Below are 20,128 nucleotides of genomic sequence, written 5' to 3' on the forward strand. Positions count from 1 at the left end.
TGAGCACGACCTTTCCAGCCAGATCCGACTCGAATGCCAGCTCTGTCACTTCCTCGCTGTGTGTCTTTAGGCAAGCGCACAACCTCTCTGAGCTTTGATATCGTCATTATAAAATGGTATAGAAGGACAGCAACCTGATTGATTTCTGTGAAAACTACAGAAAATGAGATATTGTAGGATCGCGAATACAAATATTTGGGAAATGTTTCTTCAGACACAAGGGCCACAAGTTTCCATTTCTGACAAGGCCTTCTGTTCCCAACAGAGTACTCACCTTATGGGAAGCCAGGTGGGCGGGGTGAGGTGGTGTGGGGTAGAACAACACAGATTTCAGTCAAACATCCCAGGGTTGGAATCCCGGCTCTGCCCTTCTTGACTATGTGTGCCTTTTGTCAAAGCTCCTGGCCTCTTCTCTGCCTCAGTTTTCTTATCTGTAAAATGCGGATAATCCCCTCCCATAAGATTGCTCTGAAGATTATCCATTCATTCAGACAAAAAACAAAATATTTTCTGAACACCTGTACTGTGCCAAGAGCTTCTCCAGGCCCTGGTGTAGGAACAAACAGACAAGTTTCCTGACATTATAATAGGGGAGACAGTAGACAAAGGAAACAAATAAATGATCCAGATCATTACAGCTAGTGATAAGTGTTCTGAAGAATTAAAGCAGGTAAGGGACAGTGAGTCCCTGGGGAGGGAGCTAACTTTGATTGGTGGCCCGGGAGAGGGAATCAATGGAACAAGCTGAGAATTGGGTCTGACTCATAATAGGTGCTCAATAAATGGTACTAACTGTCGATTACTACTACTGTAGGTCAGATACACAGCTTGATCAGGATGGGCCTCTGGGAGTTGACAGGAGTCCCCAGATGCAGCAGGTCTCACTGCCCTATTTGGGAAAGGAGAGATGTTTGCGGGATGGGCCAGCTAGGGGAAAGCTTACTCCAGCTGCCATGATGTTTCTGGAAGCTCCTTCACCACCTCCCCCTCCAGCCCCATCAGGCTTTCATTTCCTCAGGCAGAGGCTGAGTGCCAGCGCCCTGCTGCCAGCCTGGATGGCACATCAGAGACCAGGACCATTTGCCGAGGGTTTCAGGGGTGTAAAGTGATCAGTACCCATTAAAGCTAGAGGGGTTGTGGGGTCAGGGCTGGGATCCTGCTGAAAAACTCAGAAATACTTTGGAAAGAGCCAAGATCAGCCCTGATGCCTGGCTTTGCCCTGGAACTGTTTATCTCAGCTTTAAAACGCCATGGGCCAGGCTGAGAGTTTGTAAAAGGGAAAAATGCATGTGGTCCTCCTGAAGCCAGGATGAGTGAGGTGATCTTCCTGAGAGCTCCCCAGTATGGGCAATGCAGCTTCCTGCCAGTCCATCCATCCACAGCAGCTAGTAGGCACTGTTTGTGTGTCGGCCCTAAGAGAAGTACCCAGAGCACCAGGTACTATATCTGCTTGTCATCTACTTGGGGAAAGGAAGGAAAGGAAAAACATTTATCAAGTGCCTGCTATGTATCAGGCCTTCCCATCGTCTCCTTCAATCCTCAGAGCAATCCACCCAGGCCAGTATTATCATCCTCATTGATCAAATAAGAAAACAGGCTCAGAGATGTTAAGTAATTCACCCGAGGTCAACCAGCAAATAAGTGGCAGAGGCAGCATTCGAACTCTTGATGGAAGAACAGTTTTCCTCCATCGAGGAGGCAAAGTAAAGCAGCTTGGAAGAGGCTGTTCCTCCCTTCCGGGGAGGGCTGTGGGGTGGAGGTGGGGGAAGGAAGGGGACCCCAGCCCAGCCAGCTGACCATGCCCAGAGTTCAGGGAGTGACAGATATATAGCCAGGTCCTCTCCAATCTGGACAGTGAGAGTAAAGCACTTCCCATGAACTTTCTCAAATAATCCTCCCCACTCCCACTTCCCAGGACCCAATTACTAAGGTTATTCCCAGTTTACAGATGAGAAAACTGAGGTCTCATGCCAATAAGTGCAAATCATTTGACTCCGGGGTCTGATCCACCCACCACCTGCATGACTCACAATCACTGAAACATACACATGTTAGGTGCCACTCTCCATGTCCCAGGCACTCTGCAGTTTACAAGCATTTTTTTTTTCCATTCATTATCTCCACGGACAATTTGAGCAAGCCTCGGGAATAGCCGGGCTTTGATCAGTGGTCCCATGGGAAGACAAGCAGGGGGGCTGTGAGGTCCTCAGAAGGAGAGGCTGCTGGTAGAAGGGTATTGGCAAAGCCCCACAGCCAAGGCACAGGGAAGGTGAGCCTTAATCAGCCATCAGGCAATGGGACCCTTAGCCTCAGCCTCCAGGAAGCAGTTCCCACATCTGTGACAGTTTGGACCAGCATCCCATTTTTTGTTTCTACCTGGAGGCAAAAGAATAAACTAGAAGCCTCCCTTCTGACCTTAGGTGTAAGATGACCGGAATACAGCACCTTTGAAGGAAAAGGGATTGTGACCTGATTTCCACATGATTTTGAACTATTCAGATTCCTTTTTAAGGGAGAAAATAGCTAACCATTCCCCAAAGAGCTGCCTTCATGGAGGTAACTCAGATGTAGTGAAACAGGATTCTCCAACCTACTTAAGTTCACGTGTTCTTTCATTCATTCATTCATTCCTTCAATACTCTTTTGCCTGAGCCCATTACAGCCAAGGATTCCACTACAGGTGCTAAGTGGATAAAATGGATACTGTTCAAGGGAGGGGCCCATAAGTGGTGGAGAAAGGATGCGGGGAAAATTCCAGAAGATGAGAACGTGAAGGTGTGCTTCAGAAGCTGCGGGAGAAGAGAAAAGGGCACCTCAGGCTGAATGCATGGCATGAGCAAAGGAGACATTCCAGAAATCCTCTGGGGACCCACACTGGCAGGGCCCAGCCAGGGCTTCACCCCGGCTACTTCCTAGAGCTGAGGCCACTGGCACTTCCTGATAGGGTGTCATGATTTCCCTCCTTCCTTTCCAAGTGTTGGCTCCCCAGTTTGTGGGGACTTTTTATTAAAAACACACAGTTGATGGCTAGGAAAGAGGAGGCATTTTTTTTTTGGCCTTCTCCCTCCCCACCCTGAGCCCCAACTCCGACTGGAATGTAGCCGTCAAAATAAACATTAAATGCAAAATGCCAGAGCTGAGTTATTACTTGTGAGGGTGCTGGGAGAAAAATTTATAGCAACATGACGGTGTTTTGTTAGAAATCTCTTAATGCACCAAAATGGGAAGGTGTGTGTGTTTTTTATTAAAATGTTGCACTCTATAAATCCAATCTGCAGGAGGGACACAGGTGGTGACCCAGGGACTCAGCTGAGGAAGCTGTCACTTCTATCTTTGGATCCACCCTGTTCCCTGGCTCGGGGAGTATCCTCTCCCCAGCCCAGATCTCTCACCTCCACCTCCACACCCACCTCCTTCCCTGGAGAAAAACTTGCTCCTCCCTCACCACCCCAGAAAGAGAAGGCACAAAGGGGTGTGAAGATCTTTGTGAGACTTCCCTCAGGGTCTGACTAAAAGTTGCAATTTTCTTAAAAGACCTCTCTGAGCAGTAAGGCGCCTACAGGGCCTTTATGAGGTTTGCCTGACAGGGCGAAATTTCCTGTTGGTCCATTTTCACAAATTTAGATTCTGGCTGATGCCGCATTTTTCAAGGCCTTCTTTGTAAAAAGGAAACCAGTTTCTGTCTCTAGAATGTTCTGGAATGTCCTTCCTCAAGAGGGTAGATGATATCACAGGGGAAAAATGGCTGGTTCATTTTCTCCTTTTAACCACATGTGGGCATGTCCTTCCTTAAAAAGAACCATGGAAACAGGGGTGATCTCTTTTCTCTCCACCTTTCTGACAGTGACATCAAAGGATTCCTTTGTGACATTCAATCAGAGATTTCTGATTTGACAGGAGTCTGGGAGCCCCTGAAGTTGTACATGAAATTGGGTGTATGCACCTGTACCGGGGTTAAACCATAGCCCCCAAAAGATACCTCCAGGTCCTGGCTCCCAGTACCTGTGATTGTGAGCTTATTTGCATAAAGGACATTTGCAGCTTAATTAAGTAAAGGACCTCAAGAAGAGCTAATCCTGGGTTCTCCAGGTAGTCCCAATTCGAATGACGAGTTTCCTTACAAGAGACAAAAGAGAAGACACAGAAAGTTCATGAAGATAAAGGTGGAGATGGGAGAAGGAAAACCACAGGGAAAGCCTGGAGCCACCAGAAGCTGGGCAATGCAAGGAAGTACCCTCCCTGGAACCTGGCCCCGCTGATCCCTTGATTTCAGACTTCTGGCCTCCAGAGCTGGGAGAGAATACATGTCTGTTCTTGTAAAACACCAAGTTTGTGGTCATTTGTTATAACCCTCAGAAACTAACACAGCATCTAGCTGCATCTTTCCAGGAAGAGGGTCCTCGTCTTTCATCAGATGATCAAAGAAGTGGCTCCCTTAAAATGATTAAAAGCCACTGATGTAAAATGCTTGTGTGAAATTAAATAGAGAGTCCTCACTCCTGCAGGATGAGAATTGTATCTATAGTTTTTGGATGGGCAGGGCCATCATAAACCCTCTACCTGGACCTGGTTCTCCAGTTCCCTGTCCCATAATCCCCCACCCCTACCCCATGCTCTCACGCACACACTGATTCCCCATGGGTTCTGAATAAACACCCTACTCCCATCTCCTTGGCTCCATGGTCGTCTGAGATCAACTTTGCAAATCATTTGGGAAACAGAGCTCTTTTTTAAAGGCATTGAAAAGACGAGTTGAAAGGGCATGAAGTGCTGTTGTCTCGCTTGTCTGCCTGCACACAACTCAGTTCTGGAGAAAGCGCTGAAAAAGAAAAATAGGTCCTTTTGGGGTGATGGAAATGTTTTGGAACTAGACAGAGGTGGTGGTTGTACAACACTGCAAATGTGCTAAATGCCGCTGAATCGTTCACTTTAAAATGGTTAATTTTTAAGGACTTCACCTTTAAATAAAGAAAAGAAAAAAGGCATCGATTGCTATTTTCGGCACAAAAATCAGCAATGCTCATCTTGCCCCCTACCTTCATCCCCAAGAAACTGAAAGTGAGTCCAGTTAGCTTGGCAAGGGTAAGGACAAGACTGGTGAATTTTTTTTTAAAGGAGACTGATCCTGAAAGGACTCGATTGGCCATCAAAGAGCGAGTCACGTGCCCCCCGGTTAGGAGCTCCGGGAACCTGATGAGGGGTAATCTGAAGCGACTGGACTCGAGGTCAGGGTGGCCACAAGAACTGCTTGTTCCTCCATACCCCCGAAGATCTGCAACTGTCCCCCAAAAGAATAAGAACTGAAGTTAAGGGAGCGCCTACCCACGTGATTTCTAATCCTCACAACTTTCTCAGAAGATCGGAATAATCACTGCCATTTCACAGATAAGTACGCTGAGGCACAGGAGGAGAACGACTTGCCCAAGCTCTCACAACCGCAGTTGGGCATTAGCACCCAGATCTGCCTGCCTCTAAAGCCAGCCCGTTTTCAACTACCCGTTGAAAAACTCCTCTACAACCTGGAAACGAATTCAAGTTGGAGAAAGCAGCTAGGAGTTTCCGCGCTCCTGAGGATGGCAGAGCAGCTGGGGAGAATTGTCTGAGAGAGGAATCCCGGTGTCCAAGGCCCAACAGCGGGTCACTGCGCAGTTGCGGCGAGAGCGCAGGGTCTCCCGGCTCTCCAGCCATAGTTCCTTCCACCGCCAACTCTGGAAGGGTTGCATTTCCCTGGGTGTTTCCGGTGGGCAGCTCGTCTTCGTGGCCTGGCCCTGTCTCTTTCATTCTCCGAGCCCTTGGGTGAGGACCGAGGCGAGGTGCACGTTGCGCGGATCAGCGGAGGTACTGGGGGCCCTGAAAGGGCACCCAATATACGCAGCGAAAGCGCCACCTGCCAAGGATGTCCGCAGCCCGGTTCCTGGGGCCTCGTCCCTGTCCCCTGGTGGCAGCCCGAGTCTGGAGGAAGACTACAGATTTGGTTTTCTTTTAACTCATCAGCTGCCTTTTTGGTTTTCCAAGTCAATTCTCTCCGCTCCGGGGGCGAGCCGCGAGCCGCAAGCGCTCGCCGTAGGTTCCCACGAAGGCTCGGGGTTGGGGAAGCACACGGTTGCACTGCTTTTCTGCCCTTAGCTTGGCAATCAAGACCCCTCCCCCCACCCCCACCCCTCGGCTCGGGGAGGAGAGGTCGACTCCAGAAGTGACCACAGTCTGCCCGCAGCTGTGCGCTCTGGGCCGGGCTCCGGGCAAGCAGGGAGTGCGGCGAGGCCAGCTGTGCGCCCGCAGGTCCCGAGGAGAGAAAGACCCCAGGCGAGGTGGAAGAGAGAGGGTGGAGGTTAAGCCACAGGCATCCTCAGATGGAGGGGTTTGCGGTGGCTGGGAGACTGCTAGTGAGAGCAGGAGGCAATAGAAATATAATAACCACCACCATTTACTGAGCACCTACTATGTGCCAGGCACTGAGCCAAGCGCCATTTGTAGCAGTCTCTCCTTCTGTCTCGGGCATCTAAGTTTACTCAAGAAGTATACCTCTACCAAATGTAAAATAGATAGCTAGTGGGAAGCAGCCGCATAGCACAGGGAGATAAGCTCGGTGCTTTGTGACCACCTAGAGGGGTGGGATAGGGAGAGTGGGAGGGAGGGAGATGCAAGAGGGAAGAGATATGGGAACATATGTATATGTATAACTGATTCACTTTGTTATAAAGCAGAAACTAACACACCATTGTAAAGCAATTATACTCCAATAAAGATGTTTAAAAAAAAAAAAAAAGTATATCTCTCCCGCATTCCCCTTCACCCTCCCCTCCTCCCAGCCCTCCTCCCTGCCAATCACAAACTTCGGGATTATGTGGATCAGAATGTGTGCTCTGGCTGCCTCCTATGACAGGTGCTGGGGCGGGGACCTCTCTCTCTGGAGGCAGGCAGTGGGGCACGCGGGGGAGGAGGTACAGGCAGGGGATGCTGATGCCAGACCCCAAGCCCGTCCTTGAGGCCCCAGTGCACTGTGGACGCCGGGACAAAGATACCAGGCCTGAGAGCCGTGACACCCAAGCTCGAGGGTCATCCTGACCTCTTGCTACAGTGTGCTTTGGGCAAGGGGCGTCCATTTGCCTGCCTGTAAAGCAGGGACATAAACCCTCCTCCACAGGACAGTGGTGAGTTTACAGAGAATCAAGGTACGTGAAGGCGCTGCTGCTGAATGTGCTGAGGTGGGACAGAGCCGGAGCTGGAGGTCAGCGGCCACCCTTCTCCCCTGTAACCTCCCCCCAAAACACAACACACAGCCTCTACCTCGCCTGCACCAACTAACAGGAGGGGCTGGACCATGGGGCCTGAAAATTCCTTAGGCCTTTTCACTCCTGGTGTCTTAAAAGACCCTGACCAGGGAGGAGCTGTGGTCTGGAGGATGAATATGACCCATTTTCACAATGGTTGAAGGGCAGGAACCCCAACTGGTCATTTCTGGTTCTTTAAGGCTGGACTATAATGTTTAAGATAGTAGAGTGTTCCATATGGAAAGGAAGTTATTATTGCTGATACTAGAAAACACCTTAAGTGAGCATGATCTCATTTAATCTATGCAACTATTCTATGAAGTAGGTACTATTATTATCCCCATTTTACAGGAGAGGAAACTGAGGCCCATGAAAGAAGTCACATAGCCCATGTTACACAGCCAAAAAGTGGCAGAAGTGGGATTCCAACTTGACTCTAAAGCTGGGCTCTTGACCACTAATGGAATGACTATCGGGACCCCTTGTTGCCTCCTCCCTCCTCCCACCTTTTCCAGCCCCAGAGGCCTCCTCACTGCCACAGACAGACTCCTGAGCCCAGCTCTGTCCTAGAGAGAATCCAGAAGCCCCCTCCCACCATCCATGAGAACAACACTGGGGGGAGTGCTGGAATTGGAGTCAACACAGCTGCCACTGGCTGCCCACGAACTCTTGGGGCTGGGGGAGGGGACAAGTGGACAAATGAAACCTAAGAGGAGAAGGACTCTCAGGGTTGTGGGAGAAGAGAAGGGAATTAGGGGCCATGCTCCTCCCGCTCTGCTCCCAGTGATGGCAGCAGAGTGTGCTCAGGGCACTGAGGGTGTGGGGATATGCCAACAGGCTCTGGGGATTGGTGGAGAGGAGAGGAGTGGGGAAAGGAGGGGCAGAGGGGAAGGACCCCCCCCCCCCGGCTGACCCCAGGGATCCCCGGAGAAGGAGAATCAAGAAACCTTTCCTGCCGCCACAGAAGCCTGCCCCATTCACCTCTCCCTCTCCCTGGTTCCAGCTTGGTTTTCTGAGTGGCAGGTTGGGAAGACCACCCCTTACTAGACCTGGAAGAGACCCTCTAGGCTAGAGGTCCCCAACGTTTTTAGCACCAGGGACCGGTTTCGTGGAAGACAATTTTTCCGTGGACGCGGTGGTGGGGGAGGGGATGGTTCAGGCAGTAATGGAGCGATGGGGAGCCATGGAGGGCAGCAGACGAAGCTTCGCTCGCTCGCCTACTGCTGTGTGGCCCAGTTCCTAACACTCTGTGGACCAGTACCGGTCTGCGGCCTGGGGGTTGGGGACCCCTGCTCTAGGCTGTCAGGTGGGCAGTCCCAGCCTGGACATTTAGGCCTCTCTGTTGCAGAGGGAAAGGGTGTGTGGAGAGGAAGGGGGTAAAGTCCAGGTCTGAGGGAACAGAGAGGGCTTTGGAAAGAGCCCTGTTTTGTCCCAAGGGATCAGCTCTGACCAAATGAGTGAAGTTTAACCCTCTGGGGTCAGGATCCCCTTTGAGACTGTTGAAAGTTTTGAACCCGCTCCCCAGAAACCGGCACATGCAGACACAGTGTGAGGGAGTCCTCAGATCCCTCTGGCCATCAACACTCCTTTCCCTCCATCACTGAAGCCTCCATCTCCCCAGCCGAGAAATGGATAGAAAGTTTCTATATGCTTCCTTAGAACTAAGGCTGAGCAAGGACAGATCCTCTCCACCCTGCAAGCCCCACAAGAAACTGAAGCTGCATTTCTGCCCACGAGGTGCCTCAGGACTCCTGTATATGTGAGGTGGTGTGTTTTGGCCTCCACCTTCCCACGGCTGATCTTTTTGAAATCCTAGAGGGCCGGCTTCCAGGAGAGAAGTGACAGGGGAGAAGACAAGATGGGACAGGGGGCTTCGATACAAACACCTGGCTGGGGTTTTGGCTAATGATGTTTGGGAATTATCTGTGGATGTAAATTATCTGTGTTCTCCTGGACTGTAACCGATATGCAAAGGGTGCACAGGCTCGGACCCCAGAGGAGGACTTCCGGTTCCAACTTCCTCTCCGGATCAAGGATTAAGGCGGTCGCCCCGGCAATGTGGAGGCCTCCCCTCACGAGCTTCCCAGCCAAGCCGGGTTTTCCAGGGGGTTCCCCAGACCCCAATTTCGCCTCCTGTGGCCCTCTGAGTTCTCTCTCCCTGCCCTGAGCTCTTTGCCTTGCCCTAAGTGGGGAACAGGGAACTAGGCTCCGTCGCGCGCCTGGACCGCGCCTTCGGACCGGAACCCCAGTCCTGCTCCGAAAGGTACCCGGTGCCCGGGGCGCCCGGAGATCGGGGAGGCAGATCCCTGCAGCGCATCTTGGGGCGGAGTAAGGCGGGTGGAGGTATGCGTTCCGGCGGGCGGGAGCGTCGGGGTTGGTCATTTTAAAAACCTTCGTCCCTCCGGCTTTGTACTTCATTGACCCTCAAGACCGAACAGTGTGCGAGCGACTAGAACTCATTAGAACGCCGCGTGTATCCGCACCTCGGGAGTTCGTGCTTTTCCCATATGAATGAAGACATGCCGCTGAATGCAGACTTCCTTTTGGCCCCCTTACTCCGCGGCCTTATAAAGCATAGAATGGCGGGGTGGGGCGGGCGGTGTCCCTCTAAGGCCTCTCCGCGCGCTGAACTCCCGGACGTGCGCCAGCCCGGAGCCGACCGGGGACCAGACTCCGCGAACGCTAAGCACCTAAACTCGGGGTACTGGTCCGAGTGAGAGGTGGGGACCGTGGGCAAGGAGGAAAGGCGGGCGACTCGGCGCTCCCGGGACCTGCCGGCCCCCTGCGAGGTCCTCCCTAGGCTCAAAACGCCTAAGCGACCCGCGCTCCCTTCCGCGGACAGCACTTGGGAGCGGACCTGCCAGGTGGTGCGTCCGCACTCGCCGCGGCCTCGGAGCCTTCGGAGAACCTGGGTGGGGAGTGCCTGCCTCCCGGGCTCCATCCCACAAGGGGCGCGGCCGCCCCGGGAGCTCCGCGGGTGCTGGAGCCAAACGCGGGAAGGTGCCTGGGTGTCCGCATTCCGGGGAGATCGGGGCAGAGTCTGGAAGGCTGGATGCCGGTGGCGAACGCTGGCGCGGACCTCGGGGCTACAGCGTGGTCCTCCGCCCCCGGAGGGCACTGTGGGCCAGCGTATGCGGTCGAGGCCGGCGAGCGCCCCGAATCCCTCGCGCCCGCGACTGCGGCACTGGAGAAGTGGGAGCTTCTCTGAGATCCCTGCAGGCCGAGAGGAATCAGGAACCTTTCGACCCGCGGGGCCCCAGAGATCTCTGAGAACGCGCAGCGGTGAGGAGCGTGGGTTCTGACGTCATATCACCTGAGTTCGAATCCCAAGTCTTCTGCTTTGCTGTGTGACCGTAAGCAATTGCTTCACTTCTCTGTGCTTCGATTTTTTAATCATTGTAAAATGAGGATAATAGTACCACCATAGGGCTGTTGCGAGGACTGCAAATATCTCAAAGTGCAAGAGCTGACTTGTAACAGTTGTCCGAAACATGATTGCTTATTTATGTTGTGTCGGGAGTGTGAGGTTTGCGTACTGGGGTCTGCAGAGCAGGAACGTTCGCGCCCAAGATTTATAAGATCCCTGGCCTTCCCCCTTCATATCTTGACTCTTCCCGCCCCCTCTACAGGTGTCCAAAATGCCCATTCAGCAGCCCCAAAAGTCTGAGCAGTCTTTGTTGCCTCCTGGCATTTACAGAGTGGCAACTGCAAACCAAGTAGTGTACACGACTCACTGAGGTATGGCCCCTGTTTTACTCACACTGGAAGTCAAGACTTGGGGCAGTCAGAGGAAGTCACATAACAGATAAGGGGGTCTGTTCTCCCTCCGCAGCTCCACTGTTTGTACAAGATGGAGAAAGTGCAGTGGGGGATGGGCTGGAGGGAGCTCAGACCAAAGTGGGTGGTTCCGAATCAGTCCTTCCCTTTGAAATAAAGGAGCGTCTGTTGTGGCTCTCCCTTCTCCATCAGGGACCTTCTAACCAACACAGTCCTACACCCCTGGCCTCAAGAGCTCCAGCCCTGAGCCACAGGGACTGAGCAGTTACTCTGCAAGCCTAGGGCAATGCTCCTCCAATAGCCATTCGTTCATTCAACTTATTGGTTCATTCACTCATTTAGTCATTAGCTCAGTAGATATTTACCGAGTAGTGCTATGTGCTGAGCACTGTATTTCCTACTGGGGAGAGAGTAGCCACGGACTCGCATTCCCGTAGGAAGACAGACAATAAAACCAGTAAGTCAACAAATGTGGGAGAAAATGTCAGGTCAGAATAGACGCTATGGAGGAAATAACCAGGCAGATGTGACAGAGCAGTAGCTAGTGGGTGAAGGAAGGCCTCCCAGAGGAGGTGATACTGGGCATTTGGCCTTGGCAAAGAAAGACTTTCTGTCACCCTTCCCCTTCCCAGGCTGTGTGCAGAGCCCACAGAAAGGGGAATCTGCTTCCAGGAGGGTTAAGCAGGACAATGCGAAAGCAAGAGAGAAGGGGCAGCCAGGGGTGTGTGTGCCAGGGGGTAGGGATGCAGGACTTGAAGCAGAGGGGCCTGCCATCCCCAACTGTTCTGGTACGGTGAAGTGACCGGAAGTGTAGAGATACTGCCAGGCGCTTCAATGGTGGAGGGACAAACAGCGAGCCAGGGAGAACCTTAGCTGAGAGAGAAATAACGCACTGGGAGAGCAAAGGCAGGGGCCAGAACTGGGCTTGAGGGGCGTCCACGTCACTTCTGGCTAGAAGGGTGCCCTGCACCCTCGCAGGGGAACTGGGTGAGAGTGGGTCAGCTTTCAGTTATGGCAGAGGGATGGATGGATGGAGGGATGGATGGGCCGATGGATCAGCAAATGATTGAACACACAGAGAAATAACCAGCTACACTTAGCGTCTCTGGGGAAAGACATGTTTGAAGGGACTTAGGAGGGGGATCCGGAGTGATTTTTGTGAGGAAAACAACACACCCAGAATGTTCCCACGCAGTCACAGGCAAACCCACATGCACTTCCTCACTCGCAGGCACACGCTCACTCTTTCTGAGTTCATCTCTAAGGTACCACATAGGAAGGTAGAAGGCCCCCCTGCTGGTTCAAAGGGCCAGGACCTCAGTGCACCAGGAGGGATTCCGGCTGGGCTGCGGACACCAAAGTCTGCGCCCGAGGGCTCGGGTTTTGAAATTCCCCCTGGGGTGGCCAGGTAAAGGTTAAATAATGAGGTCATAATTAAACAGGTCATAAAAGCATGGGGTGGGTAGATGGCAAGAGGCAGCACTCAAAGAAAGCTTTCTGGAACATGGCAGGGTTGTTTTTTGTTTTTTGTTTTTGTCTTTTTGCATTGAGAACACGGAGCAGCTCAGAAGTTACTGGAGAATATTGTAATTGCCATTGTACCTGTCTTGGTGTTGTCCCCCCGCCCCATGTATTTTGCTTCTCTTAGTTTCCTCCTTGTGTCTAAGCCTGGAATGGGAGGATGTGGGGAGAAGTAGAAGGATTGCAGACACCCTCTGGGTGCTAGCAGACAGCTTCAGGGTGCAGGGGACCAGAGTAGCCTGCTAGCTTGGAACAGCTTAGCAAAAATGCGCCTCTAAGACCCCGGACTGGACCACGTGGCATTTTCATTCATTCGTTCAATGCACATTTTATGAGTGCCTAGGATGTGCCAAGCCCTGCGGTGAACAAGGCAGGCCTGGCCCCTACTCTGAGAGAACTCACTGTTCTTGTGCAGCCCGGGAGAGGCCAGCAGGCTCTTAATTTTGTCTCTTGATTCATGAAGAGGGGGAGGGAGAGCAACCGGTTGTCCTTGGCTAGAGGAAACCAAAGATGCTGGGAACTGCCTCACTGAGCAGTGGAAGGAACCCAGGCTTTACTATTTTATTCCATAAATATTTGTGGGGTGCCAGGCGGGGCAGAGGCTTCCCCCTCGAAACCTCGGACTACTGAGGTGGAGATGAACACCGAGCGGGCCACCAGACAACCATGAAGTCCAGGATGGAGATGCAGCCCCAACTGGGAGAGACGGGAAGTCTTTCTGGAGGAAGAGACTCTGCGCTGAACACCAAGTTATTGGCAAGACAAAAGCGCAGGGATGAGATTGGGGGATTCCAGAACTTGGCAGAGTCTAAGAACTAAAACAAACTTGGGCTGAACAGTAGCATTTGGGATGATGGCAGGCTCACTCACTGTTTGCTATCCGAGGTTGGAAAATTAGTTCGTTTCTTTGAGTTTCAATCTACCCATCTGGAAAATGGGTATGATGAGGCCAGTGTCACCAGATTATTGGGGTGGCCCAAGGGAATGACCTGTGGATGGCTTCTGGCACAACAGGCACTCAGTATCTATAAGATCCTCATTTGGCTTAGGTCTGTGAGCCAGAGAGGCGCGGGTCCCCATGGGCGGCGGGGGAAGGGTTCGGGCCTGCGCACCCCTGGCCGCGGTTTGCAGAATATCTTTATTAACGAGCACTTCAAGGTAAGCCGCGATGGAAACCAGATGTGGGATCGCGCAGTCGGCGGCAGAGCAAGGAGCAGAGATACCAAGGGAGAGGGGTGGGGGTGAGGATTAGCTAGGATGAGGTTGGGGATAGAAGCACGACCACCCCCCCCCAGATATTTTTTCTTAGGGAGACCTTTTAGGTGCAGAAGATTGACTTCTGACCCACATTCCTGGGTTCAGGGCGCTCAGGCCCTCTCTCATTTTACTCTGCCCCTTCACCTTTCACCCCACTCCCAGCCTCCCTTGAGATACGTCCTCTATCCACGGATTTCTCCCTGCAGTTTATCGAGGGCTGCTCTTACTGGTCTCCTTCAAACTGAGTCATTCCGCAGTCAGAGATCCGTTTCCTCTGTTCTGTGCGTTTTCGCTGTCAGCAACACCATCCCAGATCCGCGGAGGGACTAACCTCAGCCTGGGTTTCAAGGCAGGCGCTGCTACTTCCCTGCTGTGTGACCTCAGCCAGGTGACCGCACCTCTCTGAGCCTCGGTTTGCTCATCAGAACATTTGGGGACCCCGATTTCCACCACTCACGGTTGTTGTGAGGTGCAATTGATGATTAGCCATGTGGAAAGGACTCGACGCGCTGTAAACGTTCTTTTCCCTGGGGCGCACACAACCCATCAAATCCAAGCCATTCGGTTTACAGTCGGGGACAGAGAGGCCAGAGATTAGAGACTGCCTCACCCCCACCCGAGCAGTGAGCAGGTGACAGCGTGATGATGAGGCGCGGCCAGCTGGTCTCCCAACTCCACATTCTCAGGTGTGCCAGGCACAAAATCCCCTCGGCCGGGCGGAGACCTACCTGAGGCACACGCGGCTCCTTCCCCGGAGGGGAGAGGTGGAGGGGGGGGCCGCGTTCTAAAGCTTCGGAAACTGGCCCAGCCTGGGGGTTCTCCAGTGTCTGAGTGAACACGGGCCCCTCCTCACCTCTACCCAGTGCCCTTACAGGAAAGGGAAATAGTTAACGAGACGTGAAAGTGGTCGTGCACAGGATGACTGCTGCGTGTGTGTGTTAATTTCATGGAGGAACCGAGAATAGGGAAAAGGGGTTGGAAACAGAGGAAAAGGCACCAGTGGGAAGACCCGCAGCTGCACCGCCAAATTCTCACGCAAGTGTACAAACGACTTGCCTGCACCCGGACGCTAGCGGCCCATCAGACTCCGAATGTCGAAACCTGTTAGGTTTTTTGGTTTTGTTTTTTTATATTTTTAAAAATCTGTCACTAAAGTTTTGCATACCCCCCTCCCCTAGGCCAAAGCTTGGACCCGCCAATTCTCAGCCTAGCCTCGGGAACCCGGGGAGTCCAGACACCTCCCTGGCCCCGCCTTGAATCGAAAAGGCCTTTGGGCGGCTCTTGGTAGAATCCCCTCCGAGCTGCGAGCGAGCTAGTAGCATTTCCTTAAGGCGGAGGGGGGTGGGGTGGGGAAGGGGGTTAGTGGTGGAAGGAGAGGAGGGAGAGAGAAGAGGCAGAGGAGGGGGAAAAAAAGAGTCAAGAAAAAAAAAATTCACTCTCTCTTTTTCCGCTTCAAAACCTTAAGAGGGTTTGGGAGATCTGGTCAACTTTCCGAAACATCTGAATCTTTTTACAGTCCTCCGTTCTTTCCCTGGGCCAGCTGTGGGGAGGGAGAAGGGAGAGAGAGGAGGGGGTGAGAGGAGAGAGAGAGAGAGAGAGAGGCGTGGAGCGGAGGAGGGGGGAGAGCGAGCAGGCCGGCGCGGAGCGCACAGCTACTGCCTCCTTGCCTCTCCAAACTCCCGGCCAAGGCGCGCGGTGGCGTCCTCGCGCTCTCGCTCGCGCCCCCGCCCGTCGCCCGCCCAAGCCAGGCATGAATGCTGAGACTTGCGTCTCTTACTGCGAGTCGCCGGCTGCTGCCATGGACGCCTACTACAGCCCGGTGTCGCAGAGCCGGGAGGGCTCGTCGCCTTTTAGGGCATACCCCGGCGGTGATAAGTTCAGCACAACTTTCCTGTCGGCTGCCGCCAAAGGGCAGGGATTCGGGGACGCCAAGAGCCGCGCCCGCTACGGCGCGGGGCAGCAGGACCTGGCGGCACCCCTGGAGAGTGGCGCCGGAGCGCGGGGCTCCTTTAACAAGTTCCAGCCCCAGTCGCCGGCCCCACAGCCGCCGCCGCCGCAGCCGCAGCCGCCGCCGCAGCCACCCGCGCAGCAACCGCATCTCTACTTGCAGCGAGGCGCCTGCAAGACGCCCCCGGACGGCACCCTCAAACTCCAGGAAGGCGGCGGCGGCCACAACGCGGCCTTGCAGGTTCCCTGCTACGGTGAGTGCACGTGCGGATCCCTCGGGCTGGGGTCCCCAGGACCCAGGGCTTCGGCACCTTCAAAGCCCGTTCGGCTTGCGGGAGGCAGGAGTTGGAGGGCTGGGGAGGCGCGGGGCCGAGCTGCGTGTGACTTCGGGTCGGAAAATGGGGATCGACCGCTCCGAGGAGACCAGGGGATCCCTCCTGCCCCCTTCAGATCGCTCGGCGGAGGGCGCGGAGCGTCGGCTATTAAACTCAGCCTGGAGTCTCTTTCTCCCCTCTTCGCCGTTCCCCCAAACCACTTGCTTTGCGCTGCCCGCCGGGCCGACTTTGAAGCGGATGCTTCGCACCGGCTCAAGGCGTGCGGCGGGAAACAGTCGCAGCGCAGCGCAGCGCTCGGGCGCTGGGCTCCGGGGCTGCCGAGGCCGCGCTCCTCGCCGGCTAGGGGGCTCCTCGGGCGGCGCCGCAGGTGGGAGCGTCGCAGGTGCGGAGCCCGGCCGGGAGCCTGGAGCGCAGTCGGCGGAGCGCGCCCGGGATGCCGTGGAACGGGGGCGCCACACGCGTGCGGGTCCAGAGACGCCTGAGGCCGCGGAAGACCTGAGTCGAGGTGGTTCGCGGCGGGCAGGCGGGCCGACCAGAGTTCCCGAGCGTTTCTCCTCCGGCGATCCCCAGAGGCGGACGGCCTCCGAGCAATGGTTTAGGACCGACCGGCTGGGAAAGCCACAGAGTTCCAGGCGCCGCAGTGCTGGGCAAGAGGGAAGGTTCTGGGTCCTGATTTGGGCCCACGGGGAACCTGAGGCCTAAATGACCTCCAAGCCCCCTTGAAGGCGGCCTCAGGACGCAGGCCTGGGCCCCGAAGCGCCGCGACCGTAGTGGAGGAGAGAGCCTCTCAAGGGCGGCCTGAGGCCAGAGCAGCTGAGGAGCCTGGGCCTTCTCTCCCACAGAATCGGCATTGGTGAGCCCCAAGCTGGCAGGGAGAGAAACTGAGAAGGGAGAGAAAAATCCCTGGGCTAGGAGCCCTGGGTACACACTCTTCCCCTGGGGCCTTGGCCTTCAGGCAGGGCCCTGGAAATGAGCTGGTTCTGACAGGACAATGGCTTTGGCTGCACTGATCCAGGCCCGATGGAGAGACACCAGGCCTGGGGACAGAGGTGGGACATGGTGGAGGCCTTGGCGACTGGAATAACCTTAGGAAACAACCCATGGCAAACGCTTTCTTACACTCAGCCTGGATCTGGCTCCCCACAGGCTCAGAACTAGTCCACTAAGTGGTCGTTGACACACACAAACGTTCACACATACACTTGACTACACTTGGATTCTACACATACACACACAACCACTTTCTCATGAGCAGTGCGCTCACATACACACCAAGTACACTCATGTGGCTTCGCACAGAGCCACACACTCTCAAACCCACAGGACAGACTGAGCAGATTTAGAGAGATCCGGTGGCTTTCCCCACCTCCTCCACCTTTCCTCTCCACCTTCCTGTTGGAATGAGATCAGGCACTCGGATCACAGACACTCACAGCTCCACACAGGTGCTCCTTCCACACTCAGGTGGAGAGGGGCTCTCGCCCCGTCCACATGCACCAGCCTGCCAGCCCCGGGGATCAGGCTCCCTCCTCCTGGCCTCACCCAGGCCCCTCCTGGTCCCTGTCCTTTGGGAATGTTAGGTGTGAGCAAGTCACAGACTGAGGGACCCGTGGAGGTTCCTTGTGCGGAGCCAGGGGACTCGCATGTTTTCTCTCCCACCGCACTGGTTTTTCATGTGTTAGAGAAATTCACCAGTGGGGCTTCTGAGGAGGCTGAGTTAATTAGGCAAGGAGAGCTCCTGAGCTGCTTTCAACCTCTCATTTGGAAATGTCTTCAGGTTCAGAGGGAAAGGGGAAAGAGCTAGACCCCTCCGGGCACTGCCTCTGAGCCCTGCTGGGCCCCCACTGCCAGCCTGCATAATGCATCCTCTACAGGCAGCAGCCACTAGAGCAGCCCACACTGTGACCTGAGAGTAAGAAATCCCTCTAAAGCCCTGTTTCCTCATCTACATCACGAGGAGATAACAGTAAGGCCTCATGGGGTAGTAAATGTTCCCCCACAGAGCAAGAGTCTAGCCTCCCCGCTCCACGTTTCTACCGTCGGCCTCTGTGCCGTTGGAACCTGTAAGCACCCAATTGTGAGGACAGGGCAGGCCCCCGACCTTGCGCTAGGCAAAGCCAAAAGCTGCAGGTTGAGACAAAAGGCAGCTCAGAAACACCAACAGGACCCCACTTCCCTGATGCCCAAGATGGAGGCACTGCTCAGGGCAAAGCCACAAACAACAAACAGCTCTGCTTATTCTTTTCCTTCTCTCAGCAGCTGCTGTTTCTCTGGCCAAGAGGAGATTTCTGGCTCCTGTAGAATAAAAGTTAGGCACATTAGGTCCAAGAGGAGGAAACCGAGGCACCAAGAGGTGAGGTTCTGATCTCTACAGAGGCAGCTGGGAGGAGGGCCTCTGGAGCGGACTCTCTACATGGCCAGCAAGCAGGGAAACTGAAGCATACTGTGACATGGTTCTCTGCCACACTCGTGAGAGCATGTACTCCAAAGGGGGGGAAACGGGTCTAAGGAAAAAACCTCGGATGTCCCCAGGAGCTTGGGGAAAGGCAGAGGCAGACACGGCTTTGGTGCTAGGCTTGCTGCGGCCGATCTCGGCTCCCACCCAAGGTAGCTTTGACCTGGCAACCTCCTTCCCAGCTCTGTTAGTCCCCCGGGCAGGAAGCCAGTTCCTCCATCTGGGCAACTGCACCGAGTGGAGGAGAGGGTCCGAGGTCTCCTTTGGGACGTCAGCCCAGGGAGCCAGTCCTTGGGTCCAAGCGCTCCTTGGAAAGGTGCGGGTTTGGGGGCTGTGCTGGGGCTACAGCGAGAGAGCCTGGGGCAGGACAGCCGCCTCAGGTCTCCAGTGGCGGGGCTTCTCGGAGATGGGGAAAGAGGAGGTGAGAAACCTTCCCCGGCTGCAGACGTTCCCTAACTGCGACTCCGTTTCCCCATCAGTACTAAAAGGGCGACGAACAATGGGACTCCACAGTCCCCCCTGGGTGCAGAGACATTCGCGTTTTTACAAAAGAGCCCCACTGTGTCCTCGCGTGTTGCAATCCCGACCCCGTCAGGCTCCGGGTTCACACTTCGGCCTTCCGAAGTCCCTGCCCCCTGGCCCATCCTAGGCTGCATGGGCCCCAGGAGACACGCCAGGTTGGAGACCGATGTTTCTTAGCCGGGCGAAGAGCCTCCTTGCCGCGGGAGTAGGGACCCCGGCACCTCGCTCCCAACGCGGACGACTCTCCAAGCCTCCGCTTGTGCGGCCCGCCAGGCCTTGGCCTTGCGCCCCGGAACGCTACCGAGAACAGCCCTGCTACCTCCTTCTCTTTCGCTTTCGATTCGGTGCACGCAGGTTTTCGTTGCTAGCCGACTGCTACCTTCCCATCCAGCCGTCCGCGAAGGCAGCGCTCTTAGCGCAGGGGTCTTGGGAGGCGAGGGCAGGGCCGGAGACCCCTGGGGCACCGCCGAGGGGCTGGTCTTGATTTGGCGAATTAGACGCAGAGTTTGAATGCTAGAGATATTTATTTTCTCCCACCAACACAATCCACACACCACAAAATGTGTAAACTCCTCCCGGGTCATATTTGAATTTACTCAAAGAACCGGGGTGTGTTTTGTGTAAGAGAGACCCCCCCCCCCCAAAAAAAAGACAGCGAGAAACCGAGGCTTGCACATTAGCCGTAAGAGCCCGTGGGTGATTGTGGGATGATGGAGGGAAAACTCAAGCCTGGGAGCTGTGACGTCGACCCCCGGTCAATTTTGGAGGTGGGGGAGGAGAGGAAGAAAGATGCTTTTAATTTTTTACTTTGTTCATTTCTATAGCCGCCAGTCTGCTCTAACAGTTCAGCCTAAACACATACAATCTTAAATAGAAAAACAGAAGGCCTGGATTAAAGGTCTAGTATTATTTTAAATCAGTCGATGCGCACAAAGTTTTCTTTATTATAATTTATATACAGTTAAGTGGAAAGTTTGAAGAATTGTTATGTACTTGTTCGCTGTGTAACGACCACTTGGATCAAGACACTGACCATTTACGTA

The 20,128-nt window shown here is 54.4% G+C and overlaps 1 protein-coding gene across 1 annotated transcript in view; it reads left to right on the top strand.

Moving 5' to 3' along the window:
• Positions 1 to 15,135: 15,135 nt before the first annotated feature.
• ALX4 (ALX homeobox 4) overlaps positions 15,136 to 20,128 on the top strand; it is a 41,585-nt gene continuing 36,592 nt past the window's right edge. The window contains exon 1 of the mRNA XM_082342934.1: positions 15,136 to 16,027. Coding sequence (XP_082199060.1) covers positions 15,577 to 16,027 — 451 coding nt within the window. The 5' untranslated portion in view covers positions 15,136 to 15,576. The remainder of the gene's footprint in view (positions 16,028 to 20,128) is intronic.

Source organism: Balaenoptera borealis (genome assembly GCF_965194805.1).
Source record: "Balaenoptera borealis genome assembly, chromosome: 11".
In the NCBI taxonomy this organism is placed as follows: domain Eukaryota; kingdom Metazoa; phylum Chordata; class Mammalia; order Artiodactyla; family Balaenopteridae; genus Balaenoptera; species Balaenoptera borealis.